Below are 20,111 nucleotides of genomic sequence, written 5' to 3' on the forward strand. Positions count from 1 at the left end.
AAAGAAAGAAAGAAAGAAAGAGAGAAAGAAAGAAAGAAAGAAAGAAAGAAAGAAAGAAAGAAAGAAAGAAAACGAGAAGGTGAACTAAGACATAGACAACAAAGAGCTTGTTGATAACGAAGAAAACCATATTGGTCCCCATTCGGGATTCACTGCTGTTGAAAGCCTTTGTTAAGCTCTGGGTTTTGTTTATTTTTTTCGTTTACTAACGTGTGTGTGTGTGTGTGAGCATGCACACACGTGTGCTTATATGAGAGATTGTGGGTGCCCTTGCGCCCCTAGCAAGATGTGAAGGTTAGAGAGGACATCTTTCAAGAATCAATTCTTGACTTTTCCCTTGTTTGGGCAGGATCGATCTCTCCTTTCTGCTGTTGCACACTCTGGGCTAGCTCCATACAATTCTCCTGACCTCATCCCCCATCTTGCTTTAGGAATGCAATTACACCACAGGCATCCAGCTTTTAAAAAAAATATTTATTGTTGTTGTTGTGTTTGAAACAGGCTCACTATGCACCCCGCCCCTGGCCTGGTAACTCACTTTATAGACCAAACTGGCATTGAACTCACAACCTGCCTGCCTCTGCCTCCCGAGTGCCAAGATTAAAGGTATTCACCACACACCCAGCCAAAAGGATTTATTTTTAACTATGCATATGCCCTTATGTCTGTGTGTGCAAGTATGTGCCTGTTAAGTGTGGGTATCTGCTGCAGGGAGAAAAATGTAAGTCTCCCTGGAGACAGTCACAAGCACCTGTGAGTTGTCCCACATGGGTGCTGTGCTGGGAATCAGGTCCTCTTCAAGAGCGGTCAGTAAATGTCTGCTCTCCCGCCACCTTTTAAAACAGGTTCTGAGGCTCAAATCCCAGTCAGGCTTGACTTTCTAGTATTTTTAATGGCAAGACTATCTCCCTAACCCAAACTCTGGGTTTTTAAAGGTAAAAGACTCCCCAAAATATAGCTACCATGCTGGATAGTTTTCTGTCAGCTGGACCCAGCTTTCAGAGTCATGCAGAAAGAGAGAACCTCAATTAAGAAAATGTCTTGCGGGGCTGGGGATTTAGCTCAGTGGTAGAGCGCTTACCTAGGAAGCGCAAGGCCCTGGGTTCGGTCCCCAGCTCCGGAAAAAAAAGAACGGGGGAAAAAAAAAAAAGAAAGAAAGAAAATGTCTTGCGAGGCTCTGCCAGACAGAGGCAGATGCTCGAAGCCAACCATTAGACTGAGCATGGGGCCCCCAATGGAAGAGTTAGAAAAAGGACTGAAGGAGCTGAAGGGGTTTGCAACCCCATAAGAAGAACAATACCAACCAACCAGACCCCCAGAGCTCCCGAGGACTAAAGCACCATCCAAAGAGTCCACATGGAGGGACCCATGGCTCCAGCCGCATATGTAGCAGAGGGTGGCCTTGTCTGACATCAATGGGAGGAGAGACCCTCGGTCCTGTGAAGGCTCAACGCCCCAGTGTAGGGGAACGCCAGGGTGGGGAGGTGGGAGAGGGTGAGTGGGGGAGCACCCTCATAGGAAGCAGGGGAGGATGGGATAGTGTGTTGGGGGGGGATAATGTTTGAAATGTAAATAAATTATCTAGTAAAGGAATAAGAAATGTCTTGCTTCATCAGCTTGGTCTGTAAGCAAGCCCGGGGGACTTTTTTTTTTTTGACTGATAATTAAAAAATCAAGCTCGCTGTAGGAGGTATCACCCCTGAGCAGACGGCCATGAATTGTGTAAGAAATCAGGCTGAGCGATCCTGTATATAAGCAGCCATTCCCCTTGGTGGCCTCTGCTTCCTTTCCTGCCTCCAGGTTCCTACCCTCAGTTCCAACTCAGTGATGAACCATTTCTTCCTTGGGTTGAATTTGCGCAGTAAGACTGAGATGTTGCTGTTACAGGCCTGACCTTGTGTTTTGGGGAGAGTTGTGGTGAGCTCTGAACTCTGGGCTGGAAAAGCCACTGTGTGCTCAGAGCCCAGTGGGCAGTTGTGGGCACTTGGAAGATAAAGCTGAGGGCAGAGTAGGGCAGAGCAGAGCAGAGAGGAAGGAATTCGAGAGTCCCTTAATGAGTCTATGTCTCACACGCTTTGAGTTAAGAAAGGCTGAAGTGCATACTCACACCTTTAATCCCAGGGCTCTGGAGGTAAAGGCAGATAGATTTCTGTGAGTTCACAGCCAATGTGAACAACATAGTAAGTTCCAGGCCAGCCAGGGTTATAGAGAGAGACGCCGTCCAAGAAAAAGAACAACTGAAGTGAACCCCTTACTCTGCTTCGACAGTTGATACTGGACAGCTGGGGCTAAAGAATGAGCTGTGATTCTGGAAACGGCAGGGCAGGGTAGTGGCACCAACCTTTAATCCCTGCATTGGGAAGCAGAGTCAGGTGGATCTCTGACTTTGAGGCCATTCTGGTCTACTGTCACCATGTGCAGGGTCAGAGGAGAGACAGAGAGACAGAGAAATAGAGACAGAGAGAGAGAGAGAGAGAGAGAGAGAGAGAGAGAGAGAGAGAGATGGAAGGAGAGAGGGAGGGAGGGAGGGAGAGAGAGAGAGAGAGAGAGAGAGAGAGAGAGAGAGAGAGAGAACGAGAACAATCCAGGTGCAGCAGAGACCCTGCATCATTTTGGAGATGCCGGAACAATGGGGCAGATACATATCACAGACCACATGAAGCTCAAGAAGAAAGACGACCAAAGTGCAGATGGTTCAGTCCTTCTTAGAAGGGGAAACAAAAATATTCATAGGAGGAGATACAGAGACAAAGTTTGGAGCAGAGACTGAAGGAAAGGCCATTCAGAGACTGCCTGACTTGGGGATCCAGCCCATATGCAGCCACCAAACCCAGACACTATGACTGATGCCAAGAAGTGCTTGCTGACAGGAGCCTGATATAGCTCTCTCCTGAGAGGCTCTGCCAGAGCATGACCAATACAGAGGTGAATGCTAGCAGCCAACCATTGAACTGAGAACAGGGATCCATTGGAGGAGTTAGAGAAACGATTGAAGGAGCTGAAGGGGTTTGCAACCCCATAAGAACAATACCAACCAGAGCTCCTAGTGATTAAACCACCATCCAAAAGCACACATGGACTGACCCATGGATCCAGCTGCATATGCAGCAGAGGATGGCCTTGTTAGGCACCAATGGGAAGAGAAGTCCAGTGTAGAGAAATGTCAGGGTGGGGAGGCAGAAAGGGTTAGGTGGTTGGCTGGGGGAACACCCTCATAGAAGAAGGGGGAGGGGACATGGGCAGGGGGTTTATGGACAGGAAACTGGGAAAGGGGATAACACTTGAAATGTAAATAAAAAATTTCAATAAAAATGTTAAAAAAACAAACAAAAAACCAGAACCATGGGACAACTGCCAAGGACATATGGAACTGGACTAGAGCTGCCCCAGGCCCAGGAGACAAGCTGGCGTTGCTGAGGAAATGGAGCATGTGGGCCCAGAGAACCAGGAGTGGGTCCCAGCACTGACCTTTTTACTGGGTTGGACTTTGCTTTTGCTTTGGTTTGTTTGTAAGTGCCCTGAGTTTTTCCTTTCTGAAGCAATAAAGGATGCAACTTATTTTTTTTTATAGAATTCCACACTTGAGGGAATTTGAAATTTTACAGAGATTTTGAATATTTTAGAAAAACATTGAGGGCTGGAGAGGTGGCTCAGTGATTAAGAGCACTGATTGCTCTTCCAGAGGTCCTGAGTTCAAATTCTAGCACCCACATGGTGGCTCACAACCATCTGTACAGGGATCCGATGCCCTTCTCTGGTGTGTCTGAAGACAAATACAGTGTACTTATATATAATAAATAAATCTTATTTAAAAAAAACATTGGGGCTGGCGAGATGGCTCAGCGGTTCAGAGTACTGTCTGCTCTTCCAGAGGTCTTGAGTTCAATTCCCAGCAACCACATGGTGGCTCACAACCATCTGTAATGACATTGGATGTCCTGTTCTGGCTTGTAGGCATATACGCAGGCAGAAAGCCATATGGGGTATACATAATATATTAATATTTCAAAAAAACATTGAACTTAAGGGGCTGGGGATTTAGCTCAGTGGTAGAGCGCTTACCTAGGAAGCGCAAGGCCCTGGGTTCGGTCCCCAGCTCCGAAAAAAAAGAACCAAAAAAAAAAAAAAATTGAACTTTAAAAGAGGCTTTGGATGTTTTTAAAAAGACCGAATTCCTTTAACTGTTTGGATTTTTTATGTCCTTATCACATGCCATGTTGGGAGCAGCTGAGAAAAGAAAGACTCTAGCTGAATAGTGATGTATTCCTGTGTCAGACTGACAAGGGATCAGCTATACTGATTACTTGATGTCAACTTGATACAAGTTAGCAATCAAGAAATGACCTCATGGGGGGCTGGAGAGGTGATTAAGGGCACTGACTGCTCTTCCAGAGTTCCTGAGTTCAAATCCCAGTGACTATATGAAGGCTCACAACCGTCTGTAGTGGGATCTGAAGCCCTCTTCTGGTGTGTCTGATAACAGAGACAGTGTACTCACGAATAAAACAAAGTAGCCATGTAAAACCTTAAGCCCCCCTCTTCCATTAGCATTAAACATTAAAAAAAGAAAGAAAGAAAGAAATGACCTCATGACAGGGTTGGGGATTTAGCTCAGTTGTAGAGCACTTGCCTAGCAAGCGCAAGGCCCTGGGTTCGGTCTTCAGCTCCGGGGAAGGGGACAGAAACAAAATAATGAGAAATGAGATTGTGAGCGAACCTGTGGGGCATTTCTCTCAATGGATGATTGGTAAGGGAGGACCAGGACACTGGGCAGTGCTACCCTTGAATTTTATAAAGCAGATGAGGGCTGGTTCGACGTCCAGAGGTTAAGGGCACTGACTGCTCCTCCAAAGGTCCTGAGTTCAAATCCCAGCAACTACGTGGTGACTCACAACCATCTGTACAGGGATCCGATGCCCTCTTTTGGTGTGTCTGAAGATAGCGACAGTGTACTCACATACATCAAATAAATAAATCTTTAAAAAAATAAAGATTTTTTTTCAAAAGTCTTTCAAACTTTAGGGCGGGGGGGGGGGGACCAGGAAAGCAAGCTGAGCCAGCTATGGTGATACACACCATTAGCCCCAGCACTCGGGAGGCAGAGGCAGGTGGATCTCTGAGTTTGAGGCCAGCCTGGTCTACACAGCAAGTTCTAGGACAGTCAGGATTCCATAGAAGGGACCCTGTATCAAAACAAAAAGCACCAGCCTTGGGGAACGAACCTCTAGGCAGCACTCCCCCATGGCCTCTGCTTCAGCTCCTGCCTCCAGGCTCCTGCCCTGAGTCCCTGCCTGATGCCCTTCAGTCACTAGAGAACCTGTGAGGTGAAGTCGACCCTGTCCTCCTCAGCTTGCTTTCGGTCACAGCGTCTATCTCATCAATAGAAACCTTAAAACAGTTACACGTTCATACATCCTTCAGTGTGATTATTAACCTCTGCATTTCTCTCCTAAAACTTTGTAATAACAATCCACCACCAAGGTGTCTACCCCAACATTCGTCTCCATATTCTTTTTTTTTTAAAGATTTATTTACTTACTTAATGTATATAAGTACACTGTAGCTGTTGTCTTCAGACACACCCAACCCCATTACAGATGGTTGTGAGCCACCACGTGGTTGCTGGGATTTGAACTCAGGACCTCTGGAAGAGCAGTCAGTGCTCTTAAACTCTGAGCCACCTCTCCAGCCCCTCGTCTCCATATTCTTTACAACCTCTCACCCCACTCTCTAGTGCCTCAACAGCATGCCTCCGTGGAACCCCAACAAGGAGGAGAAACCTGTTGGTGAAGACTTTGAGTCCTCCTGCGAATGTATATGCCAGAGTGAAGGGAAAATAAAAATGGCCTACAGCTTCCTACGGCTCGAGACTCCCAGGTCTTCGGTCCTTCACCCTCTGGTGTGTGGAGAGGCAAGGGTCAGGTGAGGTCAGCCTGACACAAGCAGGGGTGGATAGGGCAGGGCTACTGCCCTGCAACCAGCTGTTCCCTGCCACTCTAAACTTCCTAGCCACTTGGTCAAGGTAGAGGACCAAGAGCTCATCCAGAGCATGAGGAGGCCCGGCAGTCTGACTTACGGTTCATCGGTCTTTCCCCTCCCTAGCTGCCACCGGAGCGCAGTAAAAGCTGACACTGTAGCTAGCCATCAGCTCTGTGGGTTGTATATTCCCACCCCATCGCTGACCCCAGTCCTGGGCCGGAGCCCAGTGCCTGTGCCGCGTGCCGGGAGGGGGTGTTGGCCTTGCTGACCAAATCCAATTGGAATTTGTCAAGGTTGTGGTTTGGGGCTTAAGTTTGCCACAGAGTGTGAGACAAAAAGGAAAGCTAGGAAAAAAGGAGGCAAAGGGACGACAGGGGAAGGGCGGACACGGAAAATTAGAAGACTCTCGCCGCAGCCCAATCGGAGAAGGCTTCTTCCTAGAGGGGAGGGTCTTCAGTCTGGATGTTCCCCCTTGTTCTTGGTTGGATCCAAGCCCACTCAGTCCCCCTCGTTCGCACATTAGGTTAGCAGGTGTCTGACATCTCCTGAGAAGCTGTTGCCATGGAAGCGGGAGGATGGCAGAATTCAGGAGGACCTGAGCTCAGTTCCCAGCACCCATTCCAGGTAGCTCACAACACCCTAACACTTCAACTCCAATGGATTCCAGACTCTCTTCTCGGTACTCACACGTGCACATCCACACATATATTCTTAATTTTGTAAAGATTTATTTGCCTACACATATGTCTGTGTACCGTGTGCATGCCTAGTGCCTTTGGAGGTCAGAATAAGGTGCTGGCTCCCTCGGAAACGGAGTTAAACGGCAGTTGTGAACTGCCATGTGGGAGCTGGAAATCAAACCCAGGGCCTCCTGAAAGAGCAACAAATAGTCAACCATGAGGCCATCTCTCCAACCCTCCTCCCCCCAATTTTTTTGGCTATTGTTTTGGTGTTTTTTTTTTTTTTTTGAGAAAGAGTTTGGTCCCCAACTCCGGAAAAAGAGAGAGAGAGAGAGAGAGAGAGAGAGAGAGAGAGAGAGAGAGAGAGAGAGAGAGAGAGAGAGAGAAAGGGTATCTGTATAGAGGCCTGGCTGCCGTGGAACTCACTTCGTAGACCAGGCTGGCCTTGAACTCACAGAGATCTGTCTGTCTCTGCCTCCTGAATGTCATGCCACCTGGCCTCCCAGACTAAAAAGGTGTAATGTCACCATGGAGTTCTGTCATGATCCAACAGTCTTCAGACTCTTGTGGTACCCCTGGTGCTGCCTCACCAGATAACCTGTCACCTGAAGAAGTGTAGGGAGCTCTTTCTGCACTCCCTCACAGCATCTTTCTGGCTTTGTGTGTGTGTGTGTGTGTGTGTGTGTGTGTGTGTGTGTGTATTTACACCTGTGAGTACACTGCAACTGTCTTCAGACACACCAGAAGAGGGCATCAAATCCCATTACAGATGGTTGTGAGCCACCATGTGGTTGCTGGGATTTGAACTCAAGACCTCTGGAAGAGCAGTCAGTGCTCTTAACCACTGAGCCACCTCCCCAGCCCCTCCACATTGTATCTTAAAGGTGTTCCTTCTCAAAGACTTTAAGCTAGGAATTAGAAATGTTGTAGAAGAATTTCTCTCTAGTTATATCTGAAAAGACAAGGGAGGGGCCAGCAGGATGGCCCAGCAGGTAAGGGTACTCACTCTACACCTGAAGACATAAACTCAGTCCCTCGAACCCAACTGGTAAAAGGCGAGAGCTGGCTTCTGCAAGTTGTCCCATGATTTCCATCCGAGTTTCATAGTGTGGCAGAATCCACTCGCATGTGCACACACACACAAATAAATAGAGAAAAATTTAAAAGATAAAGGAAATTCTTTTACTCATATTAAATACAAAAGGACATTGAATAAAGAAAGACAGAATATATATGCAAATAATTCAATGGCAGAGAATGCTAGTTTTGCTAGAAATATCTAATTTTAGCCAAGTCTGGTAAGGCCATCCTGCAATCACAGTACTCGAGAATGAGGGCACAAGAGAAAGCCTGAGGCCAGCCTAGGATACACATTGACCTCCTGACTAGCCTGTGGTACACAGTGAGACCCTGCCCCGACAAACAACACAGTTTGCATTTTGAGCATAGGAATCCCTTCATATTTTCCCATCCCCTTTGATGTACATTCCCCTCCCCACTTCTCTGGTTCGGACTTAGAGACAATAGTGCCTTCTCCTTTAAGTCCACTTAACTGTTAAGATACATTTAGGCCCCCAGGACTCCCACTACAGGCGTGACCTTGGAGTATAGCAAAGGGATCAACAAATGACAGCCGGAGGACCAGGTCTGGCCCTGCACACCAGATTTGTGAATTGTGTCGAACACAGCTATCCCCATCTACTTCTGTGTGGTCTGTTTCTGCTTTTGTTCGTCCCCTGCCCGTGACTATTTTGGGTCTCAAACAGCAGAATTGACTAATGATGGTAGAGGTGGGTCATTCACATAAAGACCACAGTATAAGTTTACCGTCTAGCCCTTCACAAGGGGCTCAGGGCTCAGGGCGCACAAAGTCTATATACATTTGGGTCTATAAGTCTTCCACACCCACAAGTCCACCTTGGTTTTACAGACTAACAATCTAAACTTAGTCACTAGGCATTGTTGCAAATCCTTTGTGGAAGTCAGCAGGATATACATAAAAAGTCACTGAGTACAGGGGCTGGGGATTTAGCTCAGTGGTAGAGCGCTTACCTAGGAAGCGCAAGGCCCTGGGTTCGGTCCCCAGCTCCGAAAAAAAGAACCAAAAAAAAAAAAAAAAAAGTCACTGAGTACAGACAGGAGTGTAGACTTCACCTAGAGGGGAAAAAACAAAACAAAAAAACAAAAACAAAAAAAACCAAACAAACAAAAAACAACAACAACAAAAAAAACCCCACACAGGCTGCTTCCCCGGAGTGTGTCGAGACATATCACCACCAGCATCTGCCAGTCCAGTAGTCCAGTAACCCAGTAACTTAATTTATTTTAGTTTCAAACAGGAACCAAGAACATGTCTCAGCACAATAAATTATCCATTCCCACCCGCCCTTCCTGCTGGAGAAGGAAAAGAGCCTCCAAGAGTTAGAGCTAAAACCTTTCCCTTTGGAAGGACCCTTTCAACAACTGAACGGAAGGAGAAGCCTCCCTAAGAGCCTGACGAGACAGCTGTCTGAGGGTTCCTTGCCGTACTCTGTCCTCTTCCAACCGAAAACCTCTCATTATTGTCACCCGAGGCCCCATAAGAGGAGGTTCTGGGCTGTAGTGGAGGAGTTTTGAGAACCACAAATAGGAAGAGGTGGTCTCTTGCTATATATACACGGTCTTAATGACTCCACACAAAGCCTGGTGTTATCCTTCGAGGAAGAGGAGCGGCCAAATGATAAGACTCCCTATCCAAAGGAGTAGGAATCTGGGCCCGAGGGACCCTACAGGTAGAGAAGACACTAGACAATACAGTGCATTTCATCCTAGTCTATTCGGGTGTTTAAGAACAGAATGTAGCGGCCACTCCCCCACAAAAGGCTGCTCATTACAGATTTCACCTGACCCGACGCCCCCTAGAGCTGATCTCAGGTAGATGCTTTGAGCTTCCAGGAGCCATGATTAACCGAAATCCGAGCAAAGAGCTGGAAGAGAGCAGCCCCCCACACAGTGCTCCTCCTCCTCCCTAGGAAAGGCTCACCTTCACTTACACACGTTGACCCACTCTGTGACTTTACACTCATCACACAGCACGTAACAGCACCAGTGGAAACGACAGTGGCAGCGCTCCACTCGCGTCTGCCGGAGCACGTTGTGCCCACGGCCACAGCACAGGCTACCACAGCCATCCAATAGGCGGCTGGTCTTGTTGCAAGCCCGGCCTCTCGTGCCTGGGGAGCCCAAAGCGGGGTCTCGCTCACAGAAGTCAGGAGACTTCTCAAAGTAAACCAGCTCCCCTGAGAGACGACGCGGACGTAGGCGGGGCTGGAAAACTCCAGAATTGCGGTTATGGGTATCGATGAAGATGGCTCTGCCCAACCGCTCCCTCAGTGCTGCCCCGATGGCCCGGAACTCTGGGGCTGCCCTCCAACAGGTCTTGAATTGGCAGCTGCCTGATGTGCCATGGCATTTGCACTTCCGCTTCAGGTTTTCGGTTACCACCTACAACATCAGGGTGACAAAGAGGGAAGGGATGAGGGGTGCAAGGAAGGGAACCCGAAGAAAGGATTTGCCCATCTTTGATCACTGGTTCACAACTGCTTGTTTGTCTAACGCCGAGTCCAGGGCTCTTTCCAGAGTAAACACGGATAAAAAAGGAGACTGTTGGCCAGGATACCCCTAAAGTCTGTCGGGGAAGGCAGCTGCTGTAACAGTGTCTATGCAGTGGGCCAAGTACTAGGCACATAGAGAATACAGCATCCGGGGCTGGAGATGTGAGTGGGTAGTTAAGAGCACTGACTGCTGCTCTCCCAGAGGACCTGGGTTCAATTCCCAGCACCCACATGGTGACTCACAACTATAACTCCAGTTCCAGGGACTCCAATGCCCTCCCCTGGCCTCTGAGGGAGGGAGGGCACCACACTCACAAATGGCCTATACATGCAGGCAAAACATTGATACACCTTAAATTAAAAAAAAAAAAAAGTATTTGCTAGCTCCAGCCTTAACATGTGGTAAATGCCACCAAGCAGTTTCCTATAGATTCTAAACATATTTTTAGGTGACTGCTAGTAACAAGTTTACTAGTAACAAGATCACTCATCATTCTCCATCCCATTACTCTGTGGGGCCTCTCCGGCGGGAGGGAGGGCAGGAGGGAGACTGAGAAAAGTAGGGTTTGGCGGCCACACCTACAGTCACGGCACAGGACTGGGAGGATTCCAAATCTGAGGCTAGCCTGTACTATATAGCAAGACTGTGAAGGAGACCCAGGACCAGGTAAGCACACATACCTGGCGCCCCACCCTGTTGTTGTGGATCCGCATTCTCGCCTGGATGTCCCGGGGAGCTTCCCTGGAATCCAAGAAATCCCGAGAGAACTTCTCTCCAAAGTCCATGTCGTGATTACAGCCACCCCATTCCCACGTATCCTGGGGGCCAGGACCGGGGACAGAGCCAGGAATAGGGCTGGGCTGGGAGTGGGGGAAACTCTTGCCCCTAGACAGTGCCTGAAGCTGCAACAACTTGGCCCGAAGCCGGTCCTGCTCACCGCTGCCCTTCCAGCCGCAGCCACAGCTCACCAGCTTACCCAAGCTGCAGGCTGTGGCAACTGCGTGCATGACACCAGCAGCCAGCATGGAGAAGGAGAACGCACTCTCACGGAAACCTGGGGAAGAGACAGACTGGGTAAGGGTTGACAGGCAGCCAAGGGGAAAAGGCAGGTGTGGAGGGGGGACCCCTAAAGCCAAACTTCTGTAAATCTGTCATTTTGGAGTGCTGCAAATGTAAGAGATAGCCTAGGACAATGGTTCTCAACCTTCCTAACACTGTGACCCTTTAATACAAGTTCCCTCATGCTGTGATGACCCCAACCATAAAATTATTTCATTGCTGCTTCATACCTGTAAGTTTGCTATGAATCATAATGTAAATATTTGATATGCAGGATATCTGACATTTGACCCACTCAGGATCAACCCTCGGGGCTTAAAAACACTCTCAGCCCTCCAGAGATTGAGACCCAAGGCCTAGAGAGACCTCTGGATTTGAGACAATTCAGAAAGAGTCCTGGGGACTTGGGAAGGTGGGTTCCAGGGAGTTCTACATCTAAAAGCCTTAGAATTAGAAACTCCCCAACTCTGCAGGGAGCTTGGGGGAGCACCTTTGGGGTTCTTCCCCCACCTTATTAAAGGAGTCTTTAAACCAAGCTCCCCCTGCAGTAAGAACCCTAACGTGCTGGAGCTGCCCACCCCTCCTGGGTTCTAGTTTTATATTTTCCCTTTATGTTTATTCTAACCTGCTATTACCTTATAAAATACTGGGGGGAGGAGAAAGCCGGGAGTGCTTTTCCCAAGGCCCTTTTAAAAGGTTGGCCTCTCTGCTATGTTTGGGGGGGGGGGAGTCATGGAGGAAGAGGAGGAGGAGGAGGAAGAGGGGGAGGAGGAGGAGGCTGGGGATGACAAATCTTTCTCAGGCTTAGAGAGACATCCTCACCATCTGTGTGTCAAAACCTTCCACTGTATCAGTCCCTGCAGAGAAGGAGGGGGTCCTTCATTTCATTTTAAGCAAGGGCACTTGCTAACAAGAGTACTGAGAAGATGAAAGACAGTTGGTTTGGAGGCCAGGCCTCTCTTACCAGGGAATCTAGGGCTCCAGGGCCAGCCCCAAGATCCCCCCCCCCCAACCATCCAAGGGTGAAGCTGTTTGCACACGCCTTGGGAATTCCCCTGCAGATGGCAGCTGCCTATTAACCCCGTAGTCCCCAAAGCCCTACCCCTGGACTGAGCCCCCCCACACCCCTTCCCGTGGATCATTACTCCTCTGGGAGTAGACTTCAGTTGAGTATAGGGAGAGGCAATGGAGCCTCCCAGACCGTTCCTTCTAGACCAGGCCAGCAGTGACCTGTTTTGTGGCCCTCCAGCCATTCCTCACCTGTTCAGGTGAGGGACACCTGGGGCCCTCACAGTCCAGAGGAGGGGGCTACCCCCTGGCTTCAAAGCCAGCAGGGTCTTTGTTCCCAGCTTTGGCTCCTGGGAACCCCAGCAATTAGGGGAGCAGGTTTAACCCTTAAACGGTTGGGGGCGTCACCCCACCCCCGCTGAGACTCTGGGGACACCAGCCTGGACTTGTCTGGGTGGAGAGGGAGGGGAGAGAAAAATATGGGGTTTGAGGGGGGTGTTTGAAGCTTCTTGGGTTGGGGGGCATCTCTTGTTCACAGGTGCATCCCAGACCTGGGTGGAGGCAGAAAAGGGAGGCCCTGGGGTAGGGGAGCAGGGACCCAGCTGCCTTGCCAGCGACGCAGGTGGAAGGCAGGCAGGCAGAGGCCCAGCCGGGTGACCAGACCCAGCTGAGCACAGGCTCCTGGGGAAATTCCCGGAGAGGCCCCTCCCGAAGCCGTGAGCCGGTCCCTTCCCGCCTCCACGCGCCTCGGCCTGCCCCCCGCGCCTGGGCAGCAGCACAGACAGCCGCCCCGTCAGGCTCACCGCGCTTGAGGATGGCGCTGTGGTGCGGCAGCCGGCCGCCACCCTCTAGTGCCGAGCAGTTCCAGCGCTGGTCGCGCAGCTGGTGCTGACACTCGTGAACGGCGATGTGCAGCCCCTGGAGCGCGGACGCCGTCACGTCGGGGCTGCGCAGGCACAGCCCCAGCTGCCGCTTACTCAAGCCGGACAGGGTCAAGCACACGGTGTTGGCCGTCAGCGGCGGCTCACCGGGAAGTTTTAGGCCCAGAATCTCATTGCTTAGAGCCCTGAGGACAAGCGACAAGGGTCTGGGTTCTAGTCGCGCGACCCTCTCCCATCCCCCCTAACCCAGATCGGTGCTTCCCTTCCACCCCGTAGTTGGAAAAAATTCTCACCGACTGAACAAAGCCAAGAACAGGAGACCCGCGAGGCCTAAGGGCGGAGGCCGAGACCGGGGCTCCTCCAGCATGTCGAAGCCCGGAGGCTCCGGTGGGCGAGTCAGTCAGCGCCTGTGAGGACAGGGACATTTGATGAGGACTAGATGGGCTCCTTGGAACTGAAGGATGCTGTTTCAGTTCCTTAAGCCACCAATGAGGCCCCACGGGGTTTTCTCACCCCTCCCCAAACTGGACAATGATAGTCACCCCTTGACTTCCAGTGTCTGCGTTCTGGAACCCGTCAAAGAGGGAGGGTCCGAGCAGCTAAGGCCCTCCGGAGCACCCCTGGAGTCCGACCCAGTCAGACACGACCAGGGTCCTGAGACACTCACATGCCTATTTGAGACCGTTTCCCACAGACCCTCGATCCCTCCTCACCAACCGCTCCCTCTCTGAGGGCCCCACGACTGATTTGCCCGCCCTTACAGGGTTAGAGGGAGGGATTAGAAGGGGGTTCCCCACCACCTGGAGGGGTGTCGCCTCCTCGCGCTGGCAATGACTGGCAAGCTAGGTTAGAAGGCTCTCGGAACCACTCTCCGACCTCCGCGCCCACCAGGGGGAAAGTGGGCTCCCACCAGTGGGAAAGCAATAGGCTCCGAGGGAAACCAGGTGCCCTGCGACAATCCCACAGATTCCCCATCTACCCCCGCCCCTTCCCTAACTACAAGCTCCCTCTGCAGTGCGACACCGTCTAGTCCCCACGGATCCGACCCCAATTCCCACCTCCAGCCCCCATTGCCCTCTGAAACAGGAGGCACTTCTTTATTCTGTAGGTATCCCTAGATCTGGCTTTCTCGGCTTGTCTGTGCTCCTGAGGGGGGGACGCTTGTCTGTCTATCTGTCTGTGTGCCTGTCTGTCCGCCCGCCCGTCTGTCTATCCGCGTGCTTGTCTAGTCTCTGCCCTCCCTGTTCTTTCCCGCCCCATTACCTCCAGCGGTTCAGGTGCAGGATCCACAACGCTCGCGGTTGAGTCACTCGGGCTCGGCTCGTGGGGCTTAAACCGTGGGGAAACTGTGTGGAGTTCAGCCCCCTCGGCGGAGCAGCATTCTTCCAGCGCCCGGCCACTCCTCTTTGCCGCTTCCCCAGCGTCGCCACGGCCGCCCGGAGGAAGGGAGGGTAGAAGGGAGGGAGTGATCCAGATAGCTAGCGAGCGAACCCGGGACAAAACACCGGGGGCTTTGGCTCTGCTCGACCTAACTCACGGGTGGTTCTGCTGGAGCTGAGGGAGTTGCGGCCCCTCCCAGAGCCTGGGGCATCCCCACCCCACCCGCACCCCACCCCTTGCCCTGACCAGGAGAACGCAGTCGCTCCCCCCCTCCAAAGCGTGCACACACACACACACACACACACACACACACACACACACACCCAGGATCACGATTAGCCTCACTCCAGGGACAAGTGATCCGAGCTCCACTCACCTGCTCTGGTGTCTCCCAAAGCTGTAGGGAGAGTGCGGTGACCCTGACCAAGAGGCCAGGACCTTATCCCAAAGACCGTATCTTTCATCGTTTTCCTTTGCCTCCGTTTGTCCACCGAAAGTGGGTGACCGAAGTGCTCCTTTGACACGCTGAGGACGGAGCTGGAGGACCTTCGGGTTTCTGACGGTCTCTTGAAGAGCCCACGAGCCTGTGCGCACCAGGGCACTCTGAGACTGCAAGTGAGGAGCCACTGTGTGGCTTGGCTCCCGCCCACCTCCGAGCCTTACGCCTTCCCCTTGGGAGGGCTCAGGTTTGGCCTCCGAATTTGGCGTCGGTCAAAAGCTCCGGTAGCCCCTAAGACCTCCGGTCAGCCCCCACGCTTCCTTTTTCTGATAGGCATCCTCTCTGGGGGACTCCAATCCAGAATTCCTGGATGAATGCCTGAGATAACCCAAACACATGCTCCAAGCTCGCACGTTTGCTTCACAAGAGCCGAGGAAGGCCTTAGGATCCCAAATGGAGCCCAACTTCAGGGCAGCGGAGGGGAGAGGGACGAGGGGGGGGGCGGGACCTGGCCTGGGTGAGCCCAGGCGAAAGCATTAACCACGGAGCTCTGGCGGCAGTGAAGGGGTTAGGCGCCACCGCACTCGCGCCTGACTCACCCTCCTAGCTCTAACCACTGAGGACTATTTTTGCCAGAGAGGGGCCTCAAGGCTTCCCAACCACCCCTAGCCCCTGCCAGACCGCAGTCCCAAGCACAGCATGGCTGGCCCTGCGCACCCAAGGCACAGCGACTCAGGGCCGACCCCCCAGGAAACAGCACAGGGCTGGTGCCCCCAGTCACAACCATCTCTTGGTTGGTGGTGGCTAGCAGCAGCCAGCCTCTGGTCTACGTTCTTGCAAATCTTGCCTTGTGCTGAAGGGGCATCTCTGGCTAGGTGTCCAGTTCAGAGGAAGTTAGGTATCTGGGGGTTACTACTGCTGCGAAGGTGAGGGCGCTGGAGCCCTAGACAGCCTGAACGACAGCGGGGTACTCTTTCTGATTCCCCCCACCTCTGGAGTAGGGAAGCAGCCCAAGAATTCCTTCCCATTTGGGGGAAGAAGGCCAAACCATGTATGAATGACTGCTGAGATAGACCAGCACTGTCTCAGTAACCTCCATCTTTACTCCAGAATCCAGTATGCTCACCAGCGCCCCACCCTCTCTCCTGCCTGTCAGCCTGGGACGCACCCAGGCCCCTGGAAGGGTATTTAATAGATTTCTTTATCGGCATTCTCCATGTGGCTGTGGTCCCACTCACACGTTGGATTTTTGTCTTGGCCCTATTCGTCCTCTCTCTGATGCTATCTTTGCCTAGCTCGATCATTCAGTCAGATGTCCAGAAGGGGCTGGCGCAAGCTGGGGGTGGTGGTGGTGGTGGTGGTGGTGGTGGTGGTGGTGGTACATGCCTTTACTCCCAACACTTGGGAGGCAGAGGCAGGTGGATCTCTGTGAATTCAAGGCCAGCCTGATCTACATAGTGAATTTCTGGGACGACGATGACGATGGTGATGATAATAATAATAATAATAATAATAATAATAATAATAATAATAATAATAATAATAATTAGAAGGGGCTAAGGAAGATTACTACCCAGAGGTTCAACTTCTTAGTGGTCTGGGGGCTCCCCAAGTTGAACTGTCCCAAACCTCAGAATTCATACTGCTCTTCTCTCCTCTCTCAAGTCTTGCTCTTTGATAAGAGGCCACAGGCAGGCAGTGGGTGGCCTGAGCTGGCCGAGGGTGCCCTCCTGCCGACCGTCTGGCCTGAGCACTGACCCACAGGCAGCTAGAGGGCGGTGGGACAGGCGGGGCCTGGAGAGGGCTGTGGGTGCACACCCATTGCCTAATACCCCAAGCACGCAGCCAGCTCCAAGAAAGGGGAGGGGCAGGAACCAGAGAGACCTTGACAAGGGTTGGGACCAAGAACGAGAGGGGGAAGGAAAGGGGGCTGCCATCACCGCAGGGAGGAAACGGAGCAACCTGGTCCATCTTCCTTTCGATGAGAAAAGTGGAAGACTCCTCCCCCCTCTGGCCCTCACTGGCCCTCACGGGGAGGGGGTGTGTAGCAAAACACTGTGTGAAGAACGTCGAGGCCCTGAAGGGTGGGGAGTGTCAAATGTAAGAGTGGGGACCTCTGGAGATGGGGAAATCAAGCAACTGAGGCGGTGGCTAAAGCCCAGCTACACTCGGGAATCTCCTCCTCCTCCCCCTCCCCTGGTGTTTGCCTTGGCTGGGGTCTTGGGTGACTCATCTGTTGCTAAGCCGCTGATAGGGGCGGCCAGCCCAGGGAACCCAAATTATAGGCCCTGGAGGGATGGATGCGCCTGGCCTGCGGCGGTGAGCTCAGCTGTGCGCCTCCCTCCACCTCACCCGTCTTCCAGTGCAGCACCAAAGGCCACCACCCAGAGGCGCCAGAGATGTTGCAGATGAACTATGGACTCCAGAGAAGCCCCCACATTCAGCAGTTAGCCCCAACAAATCTTCTGGATCATCCTAGATAGACCCCTTGTCTACTAGAGGTTGATGGATGGGTTACACCCTCCCAGCCAGCCGGAGGAGGTAGCGAGCTGGAGAGCGGGGAGAAGCGAGCCTTCTGTCTGCCTTGCTTCAAAGGCATGCCCAAGAACTATGGGCTCTGCCCCAATCTCTCTCTCTCTCTCTCTCTCTCTCTCTCTCTCTCTCTCTCTCTCTCTCTCTCTCTCCCTCTCTCTCCCTCTCTCCCTCTCTCCCTCTCTCCCTCTCTCCCTCTCTCCCTCTCTCCCTCTCTCCCTCTCTCCCTCTCTCCCTCTCTCCCTCTCTCCCTCTCTCCCTCTCTCCCTCTCTCCCTCTCTCCCTCTCTCCCTCTCTCCTAGATCTATTCTAACGTGTGTGTTTTGCTACAAAGTTTCTAGTTCAATCCTTTAGTTAGCTGTAGCCAAAAGTGACAGCGAGCTCCAAGTCACCTATACCTAGAATAAGGACATGGAGGGAAGAAGACCAAGAATTCCAGGTTAGCAGAGGACAGAGCAGCAGTGAAGAGCATTTGTTGCTCTTGCAGAAGACTTAGGTTCAATTCCCCAGCAACTGCAGGGTGGGTCACAGCCATTCATAACCGTAATTCCTTGGGACCCAATAGACGTGAGTCTGGTGCACATATGTGCAAGCAGGTGAAGCACTCATACTACAAAGAAAAATAAATAAATCTAATAGATAATTTTAAAAGATAATTTGAGGCCAGAGCTAGGAGTGGCAGCTCGTGGGCCATGCCTTTAGTTTGAACACAGGAAAATTTTTGTTTATTTACTTTTAAAAGTGTTCGTAAGAGCCTGGATAGCTCAGTCGGTAGAGCATCAGACTTTTAATCTGAGGGTCCAGGGTTCAAGTCCCTGTTCAGGCGGAAGGTTACTTAAAATTGTTCGTTTCTGTGTTTGGAGGCCAGTTCTGTGTTTGGTTGTGAGTTATCTGAAGTGGGAGCAGGGGATTGAACTCAGATCCTCTGCAAGGGCAGTATATGCTCCTTACCCCCTGTGCTGTCTCTCCAGCCTAGCTTGGCTTTTAGAAAGGATGGAGAGAAGGTTGGGAAGGGAAAAGCAGGAGATGTGTACAGACTGAGTTTACAGACTGAGGCTCAGTTGCTGGTAGGGTAACATGAGGTGTAAAACGGATAAGCCAAGGTTGATACAACATTTTAAATCAAGATATATGTGTATGTGTACATGTATGTGTGTACATCTATGACTGAGTCGTGGTGCGTGCCTTTAATCCCAGCTCCGGAGAGGCAGAAGCGGGAGATCTCTGTGAATGTGCAGCCAGCCTGATTTGAGGATTTTTGTCATGAAGATGAAGATCGGAGCTGTCATTCACTGAGAGGAAAATGGTTGAAAAGGGGCTGGAGGGATGGCTCAGTGGTTAGGAGCACTGAGTGCTCTTCCAGAGGTCCTGAGTTCAAATCCCAGCAACCACATGGTGGCTCACAACCATCTGTAACTCCAGTCCCAGGGGATCTGACGCCCTCCTGGACTCCATGGGCAGCAGGACACACATCCATAGACATTAAATAAATAAAACAGAAAGTGTGGAGCCATATAGCTTGCCAAGTGACTTTGACAAGGCCAAGACAGCTATCTTATTTTTTTTAAGATTTATTTATTTATTTTATGTATGTGAGTACACTGTTGCTGTCTTCAGACACACCAGAAGCGGATACCAGATCTCATCACAGATGGTTGTAAGCCACCATGTGGTTGCTGGGAATTGAACTCATGACTTCTGGGAGAACAGTCAGTGCTCTTAGCCACTGAGCCATCTCTCCAGCCCTTGTCATTGTTCTTAAGTCACATGTAGCCCAGGCTAGCTTCAAATTCGATATGTAGTTGAATATGACTTTGAACTACTGCTTCTCAGGTGGTAGGATTACAGTTGTGTGTCAGCGCACATGACTTTATCTTTTCCTTATTTTTATCATACCAATGGTAAAGCTTAGGGCCTCATATATGCTAGGTGAGTCGTGTGTGTGTGTGTGTGTGTGTGTGTGTGTGTGCACATGTGCGCATGTACACATACATTTGTGTGCACATGCAAAGGCCAGAGGTCAAGGGGGGATATCTTTCTCTATTTCTCTCTGCTCTATTTTTTTTTTTTTTGGTTCTTTTTTTTCGGAGCTGGGGACCGTGCTCTATTTTTTATTTTTCATCTTATTTTCAATTTTTTAAAAAGATTTATTCTTTTATTATATATAAGTACACCGTAGCTGTCTTCAGATGCACCAGAAGAGGGCATCAGATCTCATTACAGATGGTTGTGAGCCACCATGTGGTTGCTGGGAATTGAACTCAGGACCTCTGGAAGAGCAGTCAGTGCTCTTAACCACTGAGCCATCTCTCCAGCCCCCTTATTTTCAATTTTTATTTTATCTGTTTTTTTTTTCGGAGCTGGGGACCGAACCCAGGGCCTTGTGCTTGCTAGGCAAGTGCTCTACCGCTGAGCTAAATCCCCAACCCTTATTTTATCTTTAGTGTGAGGGATCGTTGAGTGTGCATCATGGTGACAACCGTTCTTCCTCTCTATTCCCACAGCACTGGTGCTCATAGATGGTTTCCCTGTCTTCCAGCATGCATTCCACATCCATAG

General features: G+C 51.0%; 2 protein-coding genes and 1 non-coding gene across 7 annotated transcripts in view; 2 read left to right on the forward strand and 1 right to left on the reverse strand.

The window, feature by feature from the left end:
* Positions 1 to 20,111, forward strand: part of Tuba1c (tubulin, alpha 1C) — a 441,616-nt gene that overhangs the window by 155,122 nt on the left and 266,383 nt on the right. The window lies entirely within an intron of this gene.
* On the reverse strand, positions 8,951 to 14,755 carry Wnt10b (Wnt family member 10B). Its single transcript, NM_001108111.1, is given in 5 exon segments — positions 8,951 to 10,142; positions 10,934 to 11,307; positions 13,124 to 13,386; positions 13,495 to 13,608; positions 14,465 to 14,755. Coding segments are annotated over 4 exon segments (1,170 nt in total). The 5' UTR covers positions 13,569 to 13,608; positions 14,465 to 14,755; the 3' UTR covers positions 8,951 to 9,683.
* On the forward strand, positions 18,306 to 18,378 carry Trnak-uuu3 (transfer RNA lysine (anticodon UUU) 3). Its single transcript has one exon. It is a non-coding gene; the product is annotated as a tRNA-Lys (tRNA).

The sequence above is a fragment of the Rattus norvegicus genome, chromosome 7 (genome assembly GCF_036323735.1).
Source record: "Rattus norvegicus strain BN/NHsdMcwi chromosome 7, GRCr8, whole genome shotgun sequence".
Lineage (NCBI taxonomy): Eukaryota > Metazoa > Chordata > Mammalia > Rodentia > Muridae > Rattus > Rattus norvegicus.